Source organism: Ambystoma mexicanum, chromosome 6p (assembly GCF_040938575.1).
Source record: "Ambystoma mexicanum isolate Mex_15411 chromosome 6p, UKY_AmexF1_1, whole genome shotgun sequence".
In the NCBI taxonomy this organism is placed as follows: domain Eukaryota; kingdom Metazoa; phylum Chordata; class Amphibia; order Caudata; family Ambystomatidae; genus Ambystoma; species Ambystoma mexicanum.
The window spans coordinates 803,109,046-803,127,447 of record NC_090935.1 but is presented as its reverse complement, the minus strand read 5'-3'; the positions used below and the strand labels follow the sequence as shown (position 1 = coordinate 803,127,447).

At 46.9% G+C, this 18,402-nt stretch overlaps 1 protein-coding gene across 1 annotated transcript in view; it reads left to right on the top strand.

Annotated features, from left to right (window-relative positions):
- The window catches only part of CHD1 (chromodomain helicase DNA binding protein 1), a 2,212,767-nt gene that overhangs the window by 692,296 nt on the left and 1,502,069 nt on the right, over positions 1-18,402 (top strand). Inside the window, exon 12 of the mRNA XM_069625454.1 lies at positions 9,613-9,829. Within this exon, the coding sequence (XP_069481555.1) occupies positions 9,613-9,829 (217 nt within the window). The remainder of the gene's footprint in view (positions 1-9,612; positions 9,830-18,402) is intronic.

Sequence of the window (18,402 nt, the reverse complement as noted above, 5' to 3'; positions counted from 1 at the left end):
GGAGCAGATATCTGCCCCCAGGGAGGGTTGCATGAGGTGGGGCACCCTAAATTGGCAGCGAATGATGTACCGCAAGGGGGGGTGGCCCTCAACCCCACCACCCCAAATGGAGGGCCCCACCTCATGCAACCCTCCCTGGGGGCAGATAGGGGGGCCCACCTCATGCATCCCTCCCTGGGGTCAGATGCCCCTTCCTAGGAGCAGATATCTGCCCCCAGGGAGGGTTGCACGAGGTGGGGCCCTCCATTTGGGGTGGTGGGGTTGAGGGCCACCCCCGTTGCGGTACATCATTCGCTGCCAATTTAGGGTGGCCCTCAGCCCCCCCTAAAAAGCAGCCTGCGATTTTGTATATTTTTTTTTTGTTTACCCAACTTCGCTTGGGCAGATGGCCACATTAGTGTGGCAATCTGCCCCCAGGGTGCCCAAACCCTACTGCCCCATCTATTGGGGGTCCTGCCCCACCTTTTGTGGTGGCACTCCCACCCCCCCAGCGCCCTCTGCGCCGATCCGTGACCAGCAGTGCCTCATATATGTGGTGTCCTTGGAAAGGGGGGAACCCCCCCTTTCCAAAGACACCATTTTTTTACAAAATCCCTGGTGGTCTAGTGGGCCCCAGGGCCCCAAACCCCCTCCCCCTTCCCTGTAATTTTTTTTTTCTCCCCACCCGTATTCACCCCTGGGGGGCAGTGATCATCTGCCCCCAGGGGTCTCTGCCGCTGTGGCCCCATGCCTTGGGGCCATGGGGGCGGGGGGGCCGCTTACCTAGTAAGCAGCCCCCTCCTCCCCCTGCGTCACAACTCGATCTGTATTGATCCAGTGGCATTGCTGCCCGCGGAATCCGCGCCCTGTGCCCGATCCGCGGGCAGCAATGCCAGACAATGGGTATCGTTGTAAAGGAGAGAATCTCCCCTTTCCAACGATACCCACCTCGATCTCCGGCTTGAAATACAGCCGGAGATCGAGACGGACAAAGAAGGTCTCTTACCTTCTCTTCCCCGCAGCAGCCGAAAATGGCTGCTACAGGGAATTTACTTTCAGTTTCACGCCAACGTGCGTTACGCACACCGACGTGAAACTGAAGGTAATCCAGCCCCCTGGCAGTGAGGGGGGGACCTCCCCCTCACATAGCCCGGGGGTTGGATTACAGTTTTGAGCGATCCCTGCTTTTCAGGGATTGCTCAAAACAAGGTGCCGAAAAGGACGAGCTATCTCGTCCTTGGCACTGCGTGTGCACTGTCAAGGACGAGATACCTCGCCTTTGGCACTTAAAGGGTTAAAATACTTGAGTGAGAAATAGGGTTTCACTCTTTCCAGGTTAAAAATTCAAGTCCTCCAAATTTCAGCAAAGTTGCTGGGGATCTCTAACTTATAGAGGAATTAGCACATTTCAGAGAATTCTCCCTAAAAAGGTGCTTGGTATATCTATGATAATATTTGCTCAGACATATTTGCTCAAACATTTCCCCCACACTGGCATCTCATGCATCTGTACTTGATTGGGGTTTGCCTTTGTACTATGCCTTGTCTGCATTCAAACATTCTTTGTGTATTTTCTGCATCAGCAATTTCATACCATTCAAATATTTGCTGGCGCGTTCGTGGCATGCCCCGGGGATCCTCATCTGCTTTGGGTAAACGCACTGGTTCCTTCCAGCGCCTCCGACTCTGCTCGACGCCTCTGCAGTGTGGTCCCTTCATGACTTTCCACTTTGTAGTGTGCAGAGGTTCTTCCAGCGTCCTGTGTTGCTCTGATGTTCGATTTCCTTCTCGCTCTGGACTGGAGAACTCTGCCTATTCGAGTGGCTCAGCCTCCAGTAGCTCTTGTGTGGCTCCCATCATCTCCACAGCTCTCCTTGCTCACACATAGTTTTTCTTTTCCTGTCCTGCTGGCCATATCTGTACTGCCACAGCTTTTCGTGTGCCTGAGCTTCAGTATGGGGTTCAACGTCTTCACCTGCACTGCTTAGTGAGCTTTCCATCTTTAAATGTCCTGCGCACTGAAGACTGAAAAACTAGCTTGCATGTTGCCACTTTACACAAACTCCCTCGCGCGTTTTGGTGAGAGTGGTTGCTGAGTGGGCTGTCTTGCTTTCCCTTTGCTCCTGTGTCAAGAGCGAACATTCGGCGGATCTACTATGGAGTCTGGACTTTGCTTGGACTGGTACAAACTTTATTTAAAGACCACTAAGGAACTGTTTGAACTTAACAAAGAAAACAGTGGCTTATTTTCTTTCTTCTCTATTTTCTTTTTAGTTACTTTTGTAACCTGTCCCTGTTATTGAGAAACTTTCGGTCATATTGACTGCTTCCTGCCGGCCCACTTTCCCAGCAACCTTGTTATAACCAGCATTTCCGTGCTCGCGTTTTGGCAAGGGTGGTTGCTGAGTGGGCTGTCTTGCTGTCGCACGTACGAGCGGACTGCGGCTGCCAGTTCGATTTATTCCCTTCAAAGCTGTAATGACCACAATGGTTAGTAAAAGACTTAAATTGACCTCAGGTATGCCCGTGATTAATCTTGGGCAATTATTTAATGTTGAGATGGCGGTGCTTAAAATTGCCAGTAGACCTAGCCGCAAAAAACAAAATCTTAACCGTTCAACGTCTCTCTCGTCTGATATTCGCCTATACTATTCTCAAGAAATGCTGCGCAGTAAGGAGAGTGTTCATCATTCTGACATGTGTTTATTAACTGAGCACCTATTGTTAAATGCTACCAAACTTCTGATGTGCTCAGAGAATGTGGCGGAATAGCCAAAAAATCTGGTGAGTGATGTGACCGTGAGTGGTAGTATTGATGTTATGCCTGTCTCTGCAGTACTCGTGGCCCCAATTTTATCAGTTGAAGTGAGCAATGTGAGTGAGAGTGGTAGTGGTGACATGTCTATTTCTAATATGCATGTGGCCCCAAGTCTGTCAGTTGAAGTGGCGGACACGACCCTGGTTTTCTGCCTGTGCCCTGGAGGGCCTTATGCCCTGCTTGGAGCCCTTGCCTTTAGCTGATATGGACATGCAGCGCACTTTGGAGCCTATTTGCTGTTCTATGGCTGCTCAACATCGATTACATGCTGCGCATGAGGTGCTTAGAATGGCAGGGGAAATTGATGAGGAGGCTATGGACTTTATGAATACATCAGAAGTGTCCCATTCTTCCCCAACTGATGTTCTGTAAATTTGTTCTAATACAGGGGCCTTGATTCAGCTACAGCAAAATAACTCTATTGCTGATAATCAACAAGCTGAGACTGGAGCAGGGGGACTCCAACCCAAACCGGTCTCGCCAGATATTGATCAGGTGCCCAATTTCAATTGTATAGAAGAATCTCCCTCATTTATTGCCCCTACTCCCCGGCGGACGAGGTTCGAGGAACCAAATCGGGAGTCTGACTTCTTCATTAATAAAAACTGCTCCAAGCGGTTTTCTTTTCCGGAAGCCCCTGCGCTCAATAATACCATGGGCGCTATGAATACTGCGCTTCTTGCACTAGCTAAACTATATGAAGTTCTTGATGGTAAATTTAACCACCAAACCTCTTTACTGTAACAATGTTGTAGCGGCCTAGTGGTTTTAACACAATCTCCGCTCAATAGGCAAGTGACCATCCAAGCCGACGTAGATGATGTACAAGCCAGTGCTTCGTCATCCCCTGGTTTACATGATGTCATAGTGGTGGGACCGACTATAGACCAAGGCTCCAACCTGTTTATTTCCCAAGTTTCTATGGAGAATGCATATATGCAAGTGTGTGCTCCAACTAACGCAGGATGCAAAGAAAGAATGTGTCGTACACCACAATGAATGTAACCAACAGCCATCATTGGTGACTCACTGTCCTGCAAACAGTGCTCATGTCATATGCGATGAACAACAAAATATCATTGGCAGTGGAGATCAAAAACGTGAGACCGACACTGATGATCAAGTCCAGGGGATGGCTGCGGTGACTACGGTCGTACCGACCAGCTACACACTTTTCCTCTGTACCTGTTAAGACAAATGCAGGCAAAAGTACGACGGTAGTTACAGACCCTAGGCCACCCATCCCTAGGAAATCATCAAAGGGCCGGGTTTCCAAAACACGGGCAACAGGGCGAAAGTTTATTAAGGCATTATCCTGACGTGAACAAGATTATAATGCTAAAGAAGATGAGCCGGTTACCCTTTCAGGTGGTGAGTATCCCAGAATTTGCACAGAGTAATAATCATCAAAAAATAACTACCACTGAGACTGGAGATACTGTAAATTATAGCACAAGAACATGTAAAGTGGGCATCAATGATACACGGACTGGGTCACCTACTAGAGTGAGCGAAGGTTGTCCGAGCCAATTGGCCCTTGCAGAATTTAGAGAGGAAATTAGAACCTCCATAAAGACATACATGTCTCACATTCCTGGGGTGCCTCAAAGTCCAATGGGTAGCAAAGGTTCATTGATGTCTCAGGGTTCTGGTGTGGGAATAAAGGCTATTGCAGTGGAAAATACAAAAACGGTAATTCCTGGCGAGAGCCACACACAAGTGGCTCAAATATCTAATCCATGCCCTGAGCCCATATTGCAAGTTGACTCACCTGATATGCACCTGATTTCAGCCATGCCCGTATATTCTTCAAATACTCTAGGAGTCCCTATGCATCAGCAACATAATGTTACACTTGTTCATGCTCAGGTGCCTCTAGTTGAAAATTCTGTCCAGGTCCCTAAGGCACAAGACCTGCGAGATACCATAAAATCTTCAATTGATGCATATATTGCTGAGACCAGTGAGTGTTCTTGTGGTATTGAAAACAGTCAAAAACAGCGATATCCAGATGTGAGCCAGTTATTACAGGGGCCAGTTCAGTCAGTTAATCGGATGGCATCAGGAAATGATATACGCTCCAGACCCAATTTTTCAACTGATGCTCAAGGCACCAATATTAAATTTATGGATGGAAATGAACAACAAACCAAACTTATATCCTACTGTCTGGTGCTCGGGTGTCGTGAAGATCCATACCCCAAATATGTACTGAACTGGGCGAGCATTTTGAATATATATATATAGTGAAATTCCCAGTTTGTCAGCGCTATCATCAACAGATATTAATTTGGTCGAATTCACTAATATGAAGGATGCATCTGAGGCTAGAATCCACTTCCATTCTACAATTGTGATGAATATTCTGTGTCAGTCTAAAGCAGCTTTATGTAAACTGGGCTTTTATGTATTCCAAGAACCAATTATTACAAGTAATATGGTGGAAAAAACAAATTAAGACGCGTCAATCCACCAGGAATAGAGAATTACAGCAGATTGCAAACTTTGTTCCCAAAATGTTGACATCACACGAATTTCATCCAAGATCATAATATAATGCTACTGTTAGAATAGGCAGCTTACTTTCGTGGAACACTAGAGGGCATAAGCACTTGTTTGATTTGGCGAGTAAAGATCTGGCACAATATGAGCTTATAGCCCTCCAGGAAACCTGGCTTCCTGAGTGCCCCATTTGGGCGTCCCACACTATCGTAACAACACCGGCTATACAAAATAGAAGGGGTTACCCCAGTCGTGGCCTTTTATTAGCTATCAGCAAAGCTTCCGGGTTTGTGAGTGAGGAACTAGCCTCCCCATCCATGTATTTCCAAATTGTAAGACTGCATAGAAATAACGAGATCTTAGTAATTGTCAACATTTATTGAAGCAAACGAAATATTACTTACAATTCCTTCTTTGGGCACTTGAATACGATCCTTGACTGCTTGGCTCTTGAGCGGAATATTTGCCAGACTATAATAGTAGGGGATTTAAATCTCCACTTCATATTACAAGGCGCACAGGAGCGGGTTGTTGATGAACTGAATTGGTTAAAAGTCATGAGAGAGAGAGGATTTGTTATGCTGAACGGTGCAATTGTGGGGGTCTCAGCAAGCAACCCTGGACTATGTTTTTGTGCATTAAAATTTCCTAAATAATATACAGTCCATGCAGGTGGTCACAACCAACTATAGCGATCATGACAAGCTTGTCATGCGCTATTTGATACATCAAGGTACAACGCCGCGCTTGGAATATGTCCATGCATATTCAAATCTCGTTAATAATAGTGGCTCACGAGTGAGATGGAATCCGAATAAATTGGAAAAGTTTCATCATGCTCTCTTGCAGTCATCTGGGTCAACAAATTGTTATGTGACGGTCATGCAAATGTTCAAGAAGCTTAAAATGCCGGACTCGAGCGTCCGACACAAACAGGGTCACCCCTTTGATCCTACATTGCAGTGCAAAAAAGTGGACCTACGTAGAGCCTTACGTAATTTAAGATTTCTGCCAGAGGCCAATCGTTCTTCAGCTAAAAAACAACTTAAAGCCTCATATAGAACATGGCTTAAGGGTCAGTGTTCATTGCGTTACCAACACAATGGGGAGATAATGTTCTGTCATATTCTCAAGAAGTCCACTAGTGGCATATGGGCATGCTTGAATGAGGCCACACACAACACAGGAAGCAGTTCAGACAAATGCCATCCCGAATGTGATCTGGAAGGCCTATTGTGGCAAGTTTTACTCTTTGCCATTTCCGAATTTGATCCCCAAATACAGGATCTTTGGGTATGTCATCACTTTACCATCTTAATTGATGACATCCAGCTGTGCATTACATTTGAGTCGCTCGAGGGCGGTAGGCCCAGATGGTCTTCACAATGGTATACTTAAAGATCATCTAAATGAATGGGCAAGGATCCTTTATCAGATATTCAATCTAATACTCGTGACCGGAGTTATTCCTGATTCATGGAGGAAGTCCATCATCCTACCCATATTTAAAAAAGGGAACCGTGATGACCCAGCATCCTACCGCCCAATAGCGCTTTTGGACTGCCCGGGGACATTTTTTGCACGTTTAGTGTTGATTAAGTTCAACAGTTGGCTGGATGAGAGTGCGTTTCGTGATCGGTTCCAGACAGGGTTTCTGCCAGGTAATGGGACGGCTGTAAACACTATCCCCCTAACCAGCATTATCCAGAAAGCGCAGCAGCAGCAGCAGCCACTTTATACAGCCTTTATAGATTTTAAAATGGCGTTTGACGCTGTTCCCCGTGAGATCCTTTTTAAGAAATTAATGGATACAAAATTCTGTGGTCCATTGTAAAGTGGCTTATTGAATTACATGCAGATACCTCAATCCAAATCAAATTATCAAGTGATGGTCTTTTCTCTGATTCAATCAAGACCGCGTGTGGGTTGAAACAAGGCTGTCTGTTAGCCTCAGCTTTATTTACTTTTTTAAATTTCAGATATTGGTTTAAATTTTGATAACATTGTGGCAGATTCACCAGAAATTAATGGTGTCAATGTAAAAGATCTGCTTTATGCTGATGATATGGTGCTTTTCTCTAAGACTCCGAAGGGGTTACGTGCGGTATTGAGTGCCTTGGACGACTATACAAAGAGAAACTGTATCACATTTAATCTGAGCAAAACAAAGATTATGCAATTTGGCAAAACCAAACAGCGGAATATTACGTATAGATGGCCATTACAAAACGTGTATCTAGTTTGTTTCCTCCTACGTGTACCTGGGAGTCTACATTAGTAACTCAACAAATAAGCATGCTAATCGTCAGCATATCAATCAGCCATTAACGACCGCCATCTCGCAAAGCAGATTAATTAGGAGTAAGTATTGTACATTTTCAATAACTCCATTACTGGTCTATTACAGACAAAAATGTATTCCAGTAATTCTGTATGGCACGGAGGCTGTCTTGGGTAAATCGTATTGTCTTGGGTAAATCGTATCAATATTGGGCAATTATAGAGGGCTGTTACTGGAAGCGTGCCTTAAACCTTCCATTGTCTGAACCCATATGTATCCTGAGACACGAGCTTGGACTTCTATCACTTTACTCAATCTACAAGTGGAAGTTATGTTCGTTATATCGTAAATGTATAATGAGTGTGGACCAACCTGGCCTGTTAGGTCTTATATCAGCATACCTTCTAAGATCTGATGATGCATTTGCGGTATCATGGAGAAACAAGGTCAAAAAGATAATCACGAGTGTCGGCATTATTGTTAGAAAATCCTGATTAGGCGAAAAAACGAGTATGGGAAGATGACTGGATAAAAACTAGGTCTGCATGCTACTTGTACCAACATTCAAGAACAACCCTTTTGCCTTTCAAACGATATGGGTAATCTAATTATGTTCCCACATTGCCGACAATGGAATGATTACCTAAGATTTTGACTTAATATTTGGCCCACAAAGGAAGTCCTTTGTGCCCGCAGAATTATAACAAAACTTGAGATACGATGTCGGTTTTTTCAGCTTGCCACAGAAACGATGAAGCATTTGTGTTGAATGCCCTATGCTATTATCGAAACAAATTTTAAACTTTGAACATGTGTTCTCTGGTTACATGACTGTATCTGAAACACAATGTTGGAATTTGTTATTTCATAGCAATCTAAAAATCGTTAGATGTGCAATACTTAATTATCTCGATAGCCTGGGGCTTCAAGAAAGTGATTATCTTAAATTGAATGTAAGGAGCTGATTAGGCAATTTTATAGTTCATATATCTTGTACATTGTATATATTTGTTTTTTTATTAGTTCATGAATATATTTCCTTTGAATTGCAACAGATTATGTAATATCTTAATTTGTATATGATTATGTATTATGTTCTTGTTTTAAATTTTTTAATGCAAGATGTTTTGTAAAATCAAGTTTACTTGATTAAATCAACTTTCAATTAAAAAAAAAAAACTCCCTCCTCCTTGTCACAGTTAATGGGTGGTTATGGGAGTTGGAGTCCATAGATGTCATTAGACGTTTACTTAGATGGTTTTTGTTCGAGGTTTCACATAAAGGCACATTAGAAACAAAAGGTATTGTGTGAGTTGTGGCTGTTTGGGTCAAAGGTTGGGATCTGACCAGAGGAGTGTAGAGAAGATTTCTTGACTTCATCTACAAGGCGGAACTGTTAGCTGAAAATAGTCCATTAAGGTCTTGGGTGTTAGAGGGTCTTCCTCATGGGAAAGGTGGAGGATACTGTCTCATCCATTGAAGTCATAACATCTCCCCAATAGTTTTCACCTCCCATGTGATCCTCCCCCATATATCCGCCACCAGGGTCCGGGTCAGGTAGTGGCTGCTGTCCCCTAGCCACATGGCAGGAATGTTGCCGCCAGAAAATCCCTGATGACTTTTTTGGATGTATCACGATGTGCAATATACAATGCATCTCTCATGAGTCGTCCTTTGATCATTAGAATTCTCCACAATTATTTTCTAAAGACAAAGTTTTGGTTTCTGTGGCTGAATGGAATGCAACCTTTGGTATTGTTCCGACTGTGCATATCAAATTATAATAAACCAGTCTTAGTGAATGTGGATGCTCCTAGCAATTAAATGTCTACCTGCCCATTAGTCAAAAGAATTAGGCCACTGACTTGATTAAAAGGATGTTATGATAGATTTGGAGCTTGTCGTTAAGCTTGTGTGTGCATATGGTTATCTTTCTTCAATTGGGAACTTAATGATTTGCTGCCCATTCAAACCAGTAAAATGTGAAAGCTAGTTGTGTTTTCCTATTTTAATACATTATTTCTTTTTGCAGAGGGAACAGTTGTATTCTTGCAGATGAAATGGGTCTTGGTAAAACAATACAGACAATTTCCTTTCTGAACTACTTGTTCAATGAGCACCAACTCTATGGGCCTTTCCTTCTAGTTGTGCCTCTTTCTACCCTGACTTCTTGGCAACGTGAGATTCAAATTTGGGCTCCTCAGATGAATGCCGTGGTCTATTTGGGAGATATCAGTAGTAGGAATGTGGTGAGTAACTCTTCATCTCGAACTGTTCAAATGTATACAGCATTTGTATTGCTAATGCAAACATTCTGTTGACATTTTGCATAAGTCTGATTAGGCGGCAATGCAACATAATACAATTTTGTTTTGGTGCGCTGTCAATCATGGATTTAAATGCTTTTGTGGTCTATTGTCCCTGGACAGATCATTTAAATATAACAGTCAGTGTGCCTCTGCTGTAGTATGAACCTGCCCTTCCATTTTTTGGCTTAGACCTTACTCTGTAAAATCCTTGTATGCTAACCTTCGATTGGCTAGAGGTTTTCTCAAATTTGAATGAGTCGGCCTTCCAGGGAAGGTCTTTTAATCACCGTACAGGGTACAAATTTGCTTGGAGATATTTAGGTCCTGGTTTGCATAATTCAGGCCGGTTTACATCGCACTTAATAATTTCCAGGCCCAGTATTTGTGCTGCAAGTGGATATTTCTAATTATGCTGCGCTCAATGGAAGGCCGTGCAGATGAATTAGGAAGACGATAAGCAGTACAAGCATTGTGCCACAGAGTGTTCGCAACAAAGTTTATTCATGAATATACTCTAGACTGTGAATGGACTTATTGAAGTCCTTGGGGCGCAGCATAATTAGAACTTACTCTTTGAATTCCAAGAGAAAAGTCTTTTTTGGATGACATGTGAATTTTCACTTGTACTGTGACTGCATCATTAGCCCTGAGGAGGACCTTGGAAGTAGAGGTCAAGTAGAGGTCAAAACACGTGTCGGCTTAGCCTATGCAAATGCAATAAAAGCTCAGTGAAAAGCTTGTAATTAAGATATTTGGTGTTTGATACTTAGCAACTTGCTAAATTGCCTTTCCGTTCGAGTTACCAGAGGGTTTTCAAGTAGTACCAAGGCACTGGCGCATTTGGGACACGTAATTTAAAGGCATGGTCTAGTAAAACATTTTATTTAAAAAATAGATAGGCAACATAAAAAAAAATACTAGCATTCTCTGTTTTAAAGCTTCCTATGTAAAATTTTGAGCTATTCAAGCTCAAAAGCAAGCACATGGGCGCAGCCATTTTGTGAAATGGAGGCCCTCCTGTGCTGGCTTTTGCGGCACTAATGAAGGAAAAGCCAGCCAGCTGTAGTAAACAAAAGCTACCGCTGGGTGGCTTTCCCTTCATTAGTGCTGTACGCGGAGGACAGGGACCGGAGACCAGAGCAGGAAAGCTGCAGCTGAATCTCGGTAAGTGCTATTTATTTTTTTTTAAAAATAAGCACTAGCTGTGTTTTTTTTCTAAGTTTTCCGGGCTGGAGGAGCCCGGAAAACTTGGAAATAAAACTGCAGCTTTAAAAACGTTGTATTTATGTTTGCGGTCGCTTTTGAAGCGACCGCAAACATAAATACAACGTTATTGTGTTGGAATACGCTGCGGTTTTTCTTTCAAAGTTTCTCAGGCTCCTCCGGCTCGGAGGAGCCTGAGAAACTCGGAAAGAAAAACCGCAGCGTTTTCCAACACAACCGCGTTTTGTGCCTGAATCTGCTTTCCCATTTGGGGCTCTCGATGGGAAAGCAGATTCAGGCAGAAACAACGCGGCATTGCGGAAAACAACCGCATTGTTTCTGCCTGAATCCGCTTTCCCATTTGGGGCTCTCGGGCTCCCCACAAACATAAATACAACGCGGTTGTGTTGGAAAACGCTGCGGTTTTTCTTTCCAAGTTTCTCAGGCTCCTCCGGGGAGCACCGGAGACCCAAAGTGAAAGCCACAGCAGGCAGAAACACAACGCGGTTATGTTTACATGCCGCGTAGTGTTTCTACCTACAGCTGATTTCCCATTTGGGGCTCTCGGGCTCCCCGTGGGGAGCCCGAGAGCCCCAAATGGGAAAGCAGATTCAGGCAGAAACAACGCGATGTTTTCCGCAATGCCGCGTTGTTTCTGCCTGAATCTGCTTTCCCATTTGGGGCAATCTAAGAGAACTTACCTCTTGTTATAACCTTGCTTGTTCTCTGCTGAGACTTGTCTGGGTTGCCCTGTAGAGTTACTAACAGCTTCTTTACTTCACAAGCCTAATCAGCTTGTAGCCCTGCTTTGATTTCTTCTTTTCTACAAAGACTTCTAAAACATTGTGCAAGAGTTTAACTTACCTGCAAGAAGTGCTTCAGTTCACCTTGACTTTTGCCCAGTCGACTTTGATCTCGCCTGGCTCCCTGAATGACTCTTCTTCACTCTGTCATTGTGTTTGCTCTTTCTTTCCGGAAGGGGTTAACTAACTTTGCATTGGGGGTTACCAAAAGTACTTACCGGCTTCAGAATATTTGTGTGATCTCTTGTTCTGTTCCAATAACCCTTTTCCTTTGACAAGTCTGATTCTTAATGCAAACAGTAGTATATTAATGTCCACAGTATCCTAGTTACTAAAGTCACCTGAGGGTGTAGGAAGTGTGTGTGCCATCCCAAAAGGGTACTTTCTGATTTAGAAATATTAAGTGTCTGTATTTTGGAGTGTATTTGTGTTTTACTATTATATTGCCCCTTCTGAAGAATGCTTACTGTAACTGACTGTTAAATTAATAATTGTTTAATCATGAAACCTTGTGTGCTAGTCTTTATTTGGATACTTGTCACTGTGAATCTCTGTGTAACTCCCCTACAGCTCACATTGACCTCTCTTGTGATGTGCCTGTTGCTGAATCATGCTACCAACCTGTGTTGTACAGACTTGTACCAAAGGTTGGGTTCCTATTGCCTGGAGGTCATGGTTGTTGTAGTGCACCCAAAGGGTACAGCATACAATCTTGCCTCACAGCCAGAAGCGTCATTGAGTCAGGCTGTCAGGGAGAATTCTCATTCCTGTGCTAATTGCTTTCTACCTTGGAGACCCCCAACTCTTTTGCTGGACTTTAGGACTTTTAATTTTTTATCCTGGAGTGAGATCTTTTTTCCTCTCTCCCTCATGTATTTTATTCTGAAATGAACTTTTGTTTCGTTTGGTTTTGGAGTCTGACAAAATCCATAGGCATCATCTTTTGTATTGCTACGCACAGCACCCTCAGTGCAGTGTCACATAGAAGTACTTTGGATTTCTCTTAAGGTTTAAATACATTCTCTTGGATAAATATCTTTTTCTCTTTGTAGACCAGCACATACCATTTTATGTGGAGTGCTGGGGGGATGCGGGCAGGGGGGGGGGGACATTTTAGTATCCCCTTTGTCTGTTTTCTCATGTAACATTTTAATGTTACCCTCACTACAATTAATGTCTGGTGGCAGTGGTTTCATTTTCCTACCATTGTGCGTTATTACCGCAGGCTGAAACCTCATCTGCACCCATGGGTGCCCATTTTGTCAAAACGGCCCGTTTGTCTTTTTTCACCATTTCTTGTTGGAAAGGTTGTTCATGAGATTTACTCTGCGCGCCAAGCCAGGTTTGGTCCATTCGTTAGTTTTGTCTTTGGCGGGATTCACTGGTGAATCCACCCTCTGACTCCAGCGTTTCTGAAAGGGCAGGAAGTGAGGGAGATTCCTGAAACTCCCTGTGCTTAGTCTCCTTGGTTACAGGAATGCACCCAATGATGATTGACTGGCTGGTTTTCCTTGGAGGGCCGACACAATTCTGTGAGAATGACATCTAGTCTGCGAATGAATGGGAGAAACCTGCATAAAAGGCAAGGGCTCTTGGAGAGAAGGCAGTCTCGACCACTGGACAAAGGAACCGAAGAAGAAACTGGAAAAGAAGCTTGCTGCACCCTCCAGGACCGTTGGTTTGCCCGCTGAAGCCTTGCTTCCGTGCTGAAGCTCCAATTTTCGTATAGACTAGAGAAGTCTGGAACGGACGACTTCTTCCCTTGAGTTGGTGGGACCAACTTGACTGGAACCCCTCTCTGCTGGCTGTACTTTGCTGCTGCTGGAACCGAGTGCTAGGGGACAGGAACACCAGAAACAAGTGCATCAGCTTTAAGCCCGACACGTGTTCCAGGAAGATCTGAGGACCCTCCCGAAGCAGGGTGACCCAAGCCTGGCCACCTCAACAGAGTGCTGGACCCCAGAAGCAAGGGGAGCCCATAAGGTTTCCAAGAACCACAGTGGTGCTATTTGCCGGTAGCTGAAACCACAAAGTACTGCTGATCTGAAGTAAGCCCATTGCTTCTGCCGACCTGCAAGCCGCAGTGCAGGAGTCCCCAGACGTCGTCCCTCTTGTCCCCACGACTGAGGCCCAGGATCTGTAGGACTGCAACAGGAACAGAAGCCAGCTGGACCCTTTTCTTCAGACCCAAGTTACTGTCTAACTAGGGGACGAGACGGAACCGGATACGACGGGCACGGGTACGGACGACAGAGGGGACCTCCGCCCAATGAGATTGGCTCCTTCCACTCCATGATCGCTAGAGCCTCGGAGATGTCCAACTGACCCCCGAGGAGAAGGAAGGTTTCCTGTACCAGCGCCGGGAGGCCAAGAGGAAAACCGTACTGTCCCTCTGTTGGAAGACATTTGGGATGAGGGGCTGTCCCTCATGAAGATCCCGTCCTCGGGCCCGGCGAGGTGAGACTGGTACGAAAAGAAATACAGGTTACAGGACTCTGCACCCAAGTGTCTCCGATCCCACTGTCCCTGGTCTCTGTAGTCTTGGTGGCGCCGAAGATGGCCTCCAGATAATCGGCGTCAACGCACCCCGCCCCTCCCCCCCTCACCCGAGGACAGCCAGGGAAAGAAACTGGATGCCATGGGACAAACGGGTGATCTCGTCGGCTGTGACGACGACCAAGACGGCCAATGCCTTGGCCATCGTGGCCCGTTATGACAGGGAGCTGTGGCTCAAGATCGCTCCCCTCCTGGACTTCCTGCCCGACAAGAGAGCGGAAGCGCTGGAGATCCTGCAAGGAGGAGAGGTGGCATCGGACCATGCCATCACGGTGGCCACAGACATCGCCGACACAGGCTTCCATCAGATGGGCAACAGCATTTGCCTTCGTCTGCGGGGTTGGTTGAAGGCCACTAGCTTCCGCCAGGATGTACAGGCGAGAGGTTGGACATGCCTTTCGACGGGGACAACCTATTCGGCAAGGCAGTGGACGAGTTGCTTCAGGCCATCAAGGTGGATACCGAGACAGCCAGGGTGTTGGGCATGCCTCAGTCGTCCTTTTGGACCTCCGGAGGAAAGTCCCAGGGATACTCCAAAGGTTTCGGCAGTGGCTCGTCGTCCTACTGTCCACCGCTCTGCTCTTCGGCCCAGGAAGCCTACAGGGGCTGCAGCAAGTCCGGAGGAGGTCGTCATCGCCAAGGTCCCCAAAGCGGCACCCCCACGGCGAAGCAGGACTGAACCGGCTGCAACGTCGGGCGCGCTCCCCGGTGGGAGGCCGGCTGGCGAACTTAGTCAGTGTGTGGTAGTCCATCTCCACCGACCGTTGGGTGCTGGACGTCCTGGCCCACGGGCACACCCTGAAATTTCAATGGAATTGCCCACGCATTCCACCGGTGGCCGGGAAGGAAAACCACATCCCTCAACTTCTGCTGGAAGTACGGGCCATGTTGAAGGGCACGATAGAACTCGTTCCACAACGGCTCCGGGGCTCCGGCGTGTACTCCAGGTACTTCGTCAGAAAGAAGACTGGCGGTTGGAGACCCATACTAGACCTCCGCAGTCTCAACAAGTACATCAGGTCCCAGAATTTTTGGATGGTTACCCTGCAGCATGTGCTGGGACAACTGGAAGAAGGGGATTTCCTATCGTCGCTGGACCTGGAGGATGCCTATTTCCACATCACCATTCACAAGGGACACCGCAGGTTTCTGCGCTTCATGGTCAAAGGGCAAAATTACCAATTCAAGGCCCTTCCCTTTGGATTGAAGTCGGCACCAAGGGTTTTCACCAAGTGTCTGGCGCCAGTGGCGGCGCGGTTACGGTTGCATGGGATTCACGTCTACCCCTACCTAGACGATTGGCTCATCCGAGCGAAGTCAAGAGAGACCACTGTCGAACACACGGTGGGGACCGTCTGAATGCTCACGGAAATGTGGTCCTCGATAAACAGCACAGTCCTGCTTGGTGCCTTCGGAGGATGCGCTCGTGTCTGGCGTTCCCGTCGGAGGAGAGAATCGCAGCCATCCTGGACAAGGTACAACAGCTGTTGACCATGAGGACAGCAAGGGTGAGGTCCATCAAGTCCCTCCTCGGCATGATGTAATCGTGCATTTACCTCGTGCGCCTGTGCAGGCTGTGGATGCGACCGCTGCAGGAGTGCCTCGACGCTCGTTGGATCCAGATATCGGGAAGCTTCGAGAACAAGATCACCCTAAAGAGTTTCCATTGGGCGATTCGGTGGTTGGATGTCTGCGCGCATCTGTCGGTGGGTGTGAATTTCCATACCCCCGCACCAGGAGACGGTCATGACGGACTCATCTCTGGAGGGATGGGGTGCACACACCGGTTGTCACCACGCAAGAGCCCTGTGGCTACTGGAGGAGAAGTCGCACGCATACTTTCTGGAGTTACGGGCTGTGTTTTGGGCCCTCAAGTCTTTCCTTCCGTCCCTCAAGGGCAAGGTGGTGCAGAGTTTCACAGACAATACTACCGCAATGTTTTACATCTGGAAGCAGGGGGGCACCAGATCCCCGGCGCTCTCCAAAGAAGCGCAGGACCTAGGGAGATGGGCCGTCACTCAGGAGATGTTCCTCGTCCCGTTTCATCTGGCAGGAGTGAAGAACACTGTGACTCTCTTAGCAGGGAACTGCGATTGTGCCACGAGTGGGAGCTTCGGGACCGAGTGGATCTGCTATTCCGATGATGGGGCAATCCCCAGATTGATCTGTTTGCGATGGGGCGAACACCAAGTGCCAGAATTTCACCAGCAGGTTTCCCCAGCCGGGGAGCATGGGGGATGCATTCGCCTTCCCCTGGGATGGCCTTTTCCTCTGTGCGTTTCCCCTGTTGCCATTGCTTCTGCGACTCATCAATCAACATAGACGGTCCCGGTGCAGGATGATCCTCGTCGCACCGGTGTGGCCGAGGCAGATTTGGTACCCGGACCTTCTGGATATGTCAGCGTCCCCCCCAATCAAGCTTCCGGCGGACGCAGATCTTCTCGACAGGGAAGGAGCGATTCTGCACCACGACCCAGGGTCGCTGAACTTGGAAGGCCTGGCTCCTGCAGCGCTAGAGTTTGAAGGATACGATATCCCGGCAGACTGCAAGGAAGTGCTTGCCAAGGCCAGGGCTTCATCTACACTGAAATGCTATGGGCACAAGTGGAAGAGGTTCGCAGTCTGGTGCCGTGCACAGAAACTCGATCCTCTACGGATTACGGCTCCACAGGTGCTGCCGTACTTACTGTCGCTGTCCAAGGCAGGGGTTGGCTCATGCTTCCATCAAGGTTCATCTGGCGGCTATCTCCCGCTACACCAGAACTCCAGGGCGGTCATCGTTATGGTCACACCGCTTGGTTAAGGAATTTATAAAAGGACTTTTCCGTTCGTTCCCGCCAGTGAAGGCTCTGGCGTGGGAGCTCAATGTGGTGCTGACTAGGCTCATGGGTCCCCCGTTCGAGCCTATGCATTCGGGCTCTGCTGAAGTTTTTGTCGAAGACCGCTTTTCTTGTGGCCATCACCTCTGCACGACGAGTGGGAGAGATTCAGGCTCTTTCTTGTAAACCACCGTACTTGACATTCCACGAGACAACGGTGGTGCTGTGAACACACCCTTCTTTCATGCCCAAGGTGCCGTCGGACTTCCATCTCAACGAGCCCTTGGTGTTACCGGTTTTCTTCCCATTGCCTTTGTAGCCAGCTTAGAGGACTTTGCACTCGCTGGATGTGGCTGGAGCGCTTAAGTTCTAGGTGGACTGCACAAAGTGTTTTCAGAGGACATCACAGCTGTTGGTGAACTTTGGCCCTGTGAACCAAGGGGAGGCCATCTACAAGGCTTCCATTTCGAGGTGGATCTCCGGCTGCGTCACCCATTTCCACCGTTTGGCAAACCGACAATTGCCTGGCCGTCCGAGAGTCCGTTCGACCAGAGCGATCACTGCAACTACGGAGTTCCTGTCTGTTGTGCCCCTGCTGGACATCTGCAGGGCTGCTACGTGGAGGTTGATGCACACCTTCACGAAATTCTACTGTGCCGACCGGGATTCCAGGGAGGAGTCCAGAGTCGGCCAAGCAGTGCTGCGCAACTTGTTCGCTTGAAGGTGAGCCTGGTGAGAAGATAAGAGATGCTTAATGTTGAGATGTTTGACGTTGAGCCTTGCCCCCTCCTGTGGTTGTGCATGTGTGTACTGCTATGTATTCTTTATTCATGAACATGTGAATCCATGCCAGACCCATGCTGAAGAACAACAGTTACAGGTAAGTAACTTGTTACTTACAAGCTCTCTATATAACCGTGTGCAAGACTTTTGTGCTGTCTACAAGAAGTGCCTTAGCTCCCCTAGACTTTGTTCAATTGACATTGGCTGTCCTGGCTCCCTGCAGACCTTTCTGACCCTTTGACTTGGTGTTTATCTGTCCCTCAAAAAGTCATACATAAGTTACTTGCATTTCTGGGAATGAGTTAATCTATATTTCATTGGAGGATTGTGAAGTACTTACCTGCTCAGA